General features: G+C 44.5%; 1 protein-coding gene across 1 annotated transcript in view; it reads left to right on the forward strand.

Moving 5' to 3' along the window:
- mynn (myoneurin) overlaps nucleotides 1-4,710 on the forward strand; it is a 13,126-nt gene extending 8,416 nt beyond the window's left edge. The window contains 6 exon segments of the mRNA XM_032504253.1: nucleotides 1,100-1,133; nucleotides 1,136-1,238; nucleotides 1,241-1,275; nucleotides 1,932-2,027; nucleotides 2,784-2,907; nucleotides 3,284-4,710. Coding sequence (XP_032360144.1) covers nucleotides 1,100-1,133; nucleotides 1,136-1,238; nucleotides 1,241-1,275; nucleotides 1,932-1,985 — 226 coding nt within the window. The 3' untranslated portion in view covers nucleotides 1,986-2,027; nucleotides 2,784-2,907; nucleotides 3,284-4,710.
- The last annotated feature ends 1,499 nt before the right edge of the window (nucleotides 4,711-6,209 follow it).

The following is a 6,209-nucleotide window of genomic DNA, read 5'->3' on the forward strand; positions in this document are numbered from 1 at the left end:
CCTGGTTGGAAGCTACCTTAAAGGATGAAATAACAGGGGTTTTGTAGGGGGGGTTCGGGGGGATTGCTACAGCGTTGTATCTCAGTATTTTCAGTGGCAATACTGTATCAATACACAGGCTCCAAGTATCAATCTATTATTATATATTATACATGTGTTGGTCAGTTTGTCCCATTTTGCAGCAGTAACATTGAAAAGATATGACGTCATTTGAAATTGGGGGAAATTAGAAGTTGGAATAAAGGTTAGAAATTGCAGAATATTGCAATTTGTTTAAAGTTGCAATAATATCGTATCGGGGCATAAGTGGTTTTAGTGTGCGTCACTTAGAGCTGGACTACCACCTTCCAGTAGATATGTCGTTTTGATCTTAGTTGACTAAGATTTCTTTAGTCGATTAGTCATTTATAGACAAGTATGGATCTTTTAATATATATTATCTACGTATGGGGTGGTCAGTTTGTCCCATTTTGCAGCAACGACATTGAAGTGATATTCAAACAGAGAAATGTTTCTTTTTAGATGAAACAGATGTTGTTAAGGTTCCTTTTGGGGACGTCATCTGAAATTGGGGAAAAATTAGAAGTTGGGGAAAAAGGTAGTAAATTGCAGTATATCGCAGGATATTGCAATATGTTTAAAACTGCAATATTATCGTATGGTGGCATAAGTCTGTGTGTTACTATGAGCTGGGCTGCCACCTTTCAGTCGATATGTCGTTTTGGTCTTAGTTGATTGCTTTTTCATGCTAAATGGAATATTTCCATGAAACTTATGAGCACATCTGTGGTAAATACAGTATTTAAAGTGGAGTTGTTTTTGCATGAGTCTTTGTGGAGAAACTTGGTTATCAGATGATAACGGACTTTGAATTAATAATTAATATTTATCAATTAAGTCGACAAACTGATGAGTCAAAGACAGCTCGATTGTTACTATTTGTCTTTGTATTCAAGGTCTTGGGAAAGTGGAAGATGATTTTTGTTGTGTGTGTGTGTGTGTGTGTGTGTGTTGTGTGTGGGTGTGTGTGTGTGTGTGTGGTGTGTGTGTGTGTGTGTGTGTGTGTGTGTGTGTGTGTGTGTGTTGTGTGTTTTCTCAGGCTGCACAGTGGCGAAAAGCCGTACGTCTGTGACATACTGTGGTCAGGCGGTTCGCTCAGTCGAGCACGTTGACCTATCACAAGCGACGACACACCGGAGAGAAACCGTACCAGTGTGACCTGTGCGGCATGTCCTTTTCCGTTCTTCTTCTCTCATCGCCACGCACGAAAACACAGGTGAGACGTTTCCCCACGTTTATTAACGGGATGGAGCCTCAGCCAGCTGGACTTTCACAGTAGAACTTGTTTGTTATATAGCAGCTCAAACCTTGTTGTCTCTTTGCTCACAATAGCTGGTCTGAATATAACGGTGTGTGGTGTGTGTGTGTGTGTGTGTGTGTGTGTTGTGTGTGTGTGTGTGTGTGTGTGTGGTGTGTGTTGTGTGTGTGTGTGTGTGTGTGTGTGTGTGTGTGTGTGTGTGTGTGTGTATCTGACTGTTGTGTTATGTGATGCTGTCGGTCTGTCTGTCTGACTGTCTTTCTGTGTCTGATTGTCTGTCTGTGTCGGACTGTCTTTCTGTGTCTGATTGTCTGTCTGTCTGTCTGTGTGTGTGTCTTTGTCTGACTGTCTTTCTGTGTCTGATTGTCTGTCTGTCTGTGTGTCTGACTGTCTTTCTGGGTCTGATTGTCTGTCTGTCTGTGTGTCTTTGTCTGACTGTGTGTGACTGTGTGTCTGTCTTTTTGTGTCTGATTGTCTGTCTGTCTGTGTGTCTTTGTCTGACTGTGCGTGACTGTGTGTCTGTCTGTCTGTGTTTGACTGTCTGTCTGTGTCTGACTGTCTGTTTGCCTGGCTGTGTCTGTGTGTGTGTCTGTGTGTGACTGTGTGTGTATTTCAGGTGAGACACCGTACAAATGTTCACAGCCACAATGTGACGCAAGCTTTGTGACGTCTTCCGAACTGAAGAAACACATGAGGCGCCTCCACCCAGGTGAGTTACCTGGATCCCACGGCGGGCCGGCACCACTCAGGGAAAAATATGAATCACGATTTTTTTTAGCTTGGAATTGATATCGTGATTCTCTGCCACGATGTTTTTTCTCACAAAGTGCAACTTATTGGACACATCAGAATCAGAATCAGCTTTATTCGCCAGGAATGAGTACACATACGAGGAATTTGTCTTTGGAGCATCGTTACTCACACTGTGCTTACACATACATATCAACCAAAACAGAAATATACACACTAATATATACACAATATATACATACTCTAAACAGAAACAGAAAGCCATGGCAAAACAAAACAAACCAAAATCACCACAAGCCTGTAAACACAGAGGCTCCAGTGAAGAGACAGGAGAGCATCGGGAGCGCTTTAAAACCTGTTTTAACGCTCAAAGAAGAAAGTAGTTGCGTTCAATAAGTAATTGAAGTTATTTAAAAATGTAATTTCAAACAGGTGTGAATCAAGATGGCGATTTTCTAACGATTAATCCTACAGACCTAATCGCACATCAGACTTTCAACCTCAACAGTTTCCTCAGAAAAGATGAAAGCAGGATTAATGTGTGGGTGGGTGTGTTGGTGTGTGTGTGTGTGTGTGTGTGTGTGTGTGTGGGTGTGTGTGTGTGTGTGTGGTGTGTGTGTGTGTGTGTGGTGTGTGTGTGTGTGTGTGTGTGTGTGTGTGTGGGTGTGTGTGTGTGTGTGTGTGTGTTTGTGTGTGTGTGTGTGTGTGTGTGTAGAGGGGAACAACGGTGTCCAGTGTCTGCTGTGTGGGAAACAGGTTTGCCAGCGTGAAAAGACATGTCAAACACAGGAGAAGGCTCACGCGCTGAAGTGAGCAACACAAGGAGAGAGCCAGAGCAGGTGAGCTGGGTTGTGGGGTGTGTGTTGTGTGTGTGTGTTGTGTGTGTGTGTGTGTGTTGTGTTGTGTGTGGGGAAAAGCTATTTTGAAACACTATTTTAGTCACTTTCGGTGCATAGTCTGTGTCTCTGTCTGTGTCTCTGTGTGTGGTGTGTGTTTGGTGTGGTGTGTGTGTGTGTTCTCTCTCTCTGTCTGTGTGGGTGTGTGTGTGTGTGGTGGTGTGTGTTTCTCCTCTCTCTCTCTTCTACTACTTTATGTTTGCTCTGTGTGTGTGTGTTCTCTTCTCTCTATGTGTGGTGTGGGTATGTGTGTGTGTGTGTGTCTCTCTGTGTGTGTGTGTGTGTGTGTGTGTGTGCGTGTGCGTGTGTGTGTGCGCAGTAGTCCTCCTGGCTTCCAGCCATCCTGTGGCCTTCGTCCAGAGCAAACTCTCCCAGGAAACCAAAGGCATGGCTTCCATCCCAGAAGACGAGCCGTCCAACCCCGAACCGACCACCCCGACCCCGAAGGCATCCGCTCCGTCTGCAGCCGCCGCCACGGACGACGCCGCCGCCGCTGCAACCACCGCCGCCGCCGCCAACATGCAGGACTTCAAGGCGGAGCCGGCCAACCCCACCATGACCTACGAACCCGACCAGGAGCAGACCATCAACTCGGACACGCTCCACGCTCTGGTGGAGCAGCTGAGGCCGCAGCCCTCTGCCCCCCCGAGCCTGGAGCAGATCGTCATCATCAGGACGGTGGACAACGCTCCGCAGCAGTGAGGCCGCCTGCAGCCACGAACGGCGGCGGCCATTTTTAACACGCAAGCCACGGTCAGCACTGTTCAAAGTCAGCGTGTCTATACGCAGAATGTAGACTTTTACAGACGTTTGGTCATCTGTAAGTGAAAGATAATTCTGTTATATTTACAATTTGGGTCTTAACGTTGTATTAACCACGTTAACAGCTGAGATCAGGGAATCCAAAGTTAGTCCAACTTATTTTGGAGGAGAAAACAAAGGTGAAAGGTAGAATTATCACCCAAATTGTCTGTTATAAACATCCGTCATTGAGTCCACTTCGACCTACCACACTCACCGTAGTTGTGTGCGCACAGGGGCGATTATTCCCGACACTAATTTCAGATGAAGTGGTTGAGATCAGCGGTTCCCAAAGTGGGGGCCGAGGACCCCCCAGCAAAAAGGGGCATCGTTTATTTTCACTTTAATTACATCCATAAGGATCACAATGACAGAATATATGACTATTTTGGTCATGGGTTTCATACACTTTCTGTAATAAAACATCTAAAAGCAAAAATCGTATCAAATGGGGGTCCGTGGTCTAATTTGTGTCAGTTTAGGGGTCCTTGATGTGAATAAGTTTGGGAATCATCGGTTTAGATCATCTGGATAAACTAACTTATCAACTTACGGCGTTTTCACATTACATGCCCGCGTCACTCGGCCGCGGTAGGGACGATTCTCTCCGACCAATCAGCAGTCTGCAGGTGTTTTTCACGTCACCTTTTGGTATCGCCTCAGCTCGCTTGCAACTTCAACAGAGGCGGGACTTAAAAAGGTACCAGGGAGTTTTTTTTTTGTAATGGAAAACCAAAATCGGGTGGAGTCGAGGTACCGTGCTGTGGAAAAAACAACCCATTTGTTTACAACCCGTCGGACCGCCGGTGTTTCTGACCTTGTCAAAACTTAACTTAATGGATGTTTCTATTACTTTGAGTTAGTATAATGTTATTGTTCATAGAAATTATGGTGAAAAGAACAAAAATAAAACTTGACTTGTAAAAAAAACAAAACAATGAAAACTCAATAGATTAATCACAATTAAGCCACATTTTCACACCAAGGATGTGTAGCTGTTGATGTCAAACAGAGAGCGGGTTGGAAAGCGAGCTGAACACATTCAGACCTTTAATTTACTGGATCTGGCTGCAGTTCCTCACCAATCAAGTGTTCAGGGACTTAGACGTCCCAGGAAGTACCGGGGGGGGGGGGGTGGGAACGTGCGGGGTTAGGGGTGGAGGAATAGGTAGTTGGGTCGGTGGTACAGAAACAATCTCCAGGACGCTGCAACCATTCAAACGAGAGTTGTCGTATGAATGATGTATGTTAACGACAGGGATTACACAGCAGGAGCATTTTCTTTTGTCTTTTTTTTTTTTTTTTTACACACTAAATGAATTGTTTTCCAGTACACGACATTTTAAATTTGCAGATAAATAAGAGCGCTGCCATGGCAACGGCTAATACCTTCGAGTCGAGGCAACGCAACACAGACCGGAAGAGGGTGAAGTTTCGTAGTTTTTAAAAAAAAAAAAAAAAAAGAAAGAAAAGGGTTTCCAGTTTCAGATAAATGGTAAAAATGTGCGTAACACCGACCTTTTCTTCCACTGCAGCTTCGAACATTTACACTTAACCCTGATGTTGTCTCATGTTGTCCTCATGTCGTCTCATGTTGTCCTCATGTCTGTCCTCATGTTGTCCTCATGTGTCATGTTGTCCCATGTGTCCTCATGTTGTCCTATGCGTCCATGTTGTCTCATGTGTCCTCATGTCGCCCTCATGTCGCCTCATGTTGTCCTCATGTTGTCTTCATGTTGTTGTCCCCAGTGCCCATGTTGCCTCATGTTGCCCATGTGTCCTCATGTTGTCTTCATGTTGTCCTCATGTTGTCTCATGTTGCCCCATGTTGTCCTCATGTTTCTATGTTGTCCTCATGTCGTCCTCATGTCGCCTCAAGTTGTCCTCATGTCGTCCTCATGTCGCCCTCAAGTTGTCCTCATGTCGCCCTCAAGTTGTCCTCATGTCGTCCTATGTCGCCCTCATTGTGTCCTCAAGTTGTCCTCAGTTTTCCTCGTGTTGCTCCAGTTGCCCTCTGTGGGTGGCTGTACCACATGGTACGTCCCCATGTCGTCCCCATGTCGTCCTCATGTCGTCCTCATATTGTCTTCATATTGTCCTCATATTGTCCTCATGTTGTCCTCACGTCGTCCTCGGGCCAAATTGACATGTTGTCCTATATCAATGTCCTTTTTAATTCCCCAAAATAACATGATTGATTCCAACGCTCTTTGCCAAGTACAAATCTCTACTTTCATTAATTTTGGGTCTTATTCTATTTTATAGCATTGTAAAACAAATGGAAGTGTTGTTGAAATAGTGTTGAGTAAAAGTTGACATATTCCAGTCTGTGATTATCATCAACATCCATTCCTTTAATTTTAGTCTCAATAATTCCTAATTTCTGCTTTTCTAACTCCAACATTAGGTATAATTTTCTTTAAAAAATGAGGCTTATTGACGAT

The sequence above is a fragment of the Etheostoma spectabile genome, chromosome 22 (genome assembly GCF_008692095.1).
Source record: "Etheostoma spectabile isolate EspeVRDwgs_2016 chromosome 22, UIUC_Espe_1.0, whole genome shotgun sequence".
In the NCBI taxonomy this organism is placed as follows: domain Eukaryota; kingdom Metazoa; phylum Chordata; class Actinopteri; order Perciformes; family Percidae; genus Etheostoma; species Etheostoma spectabile.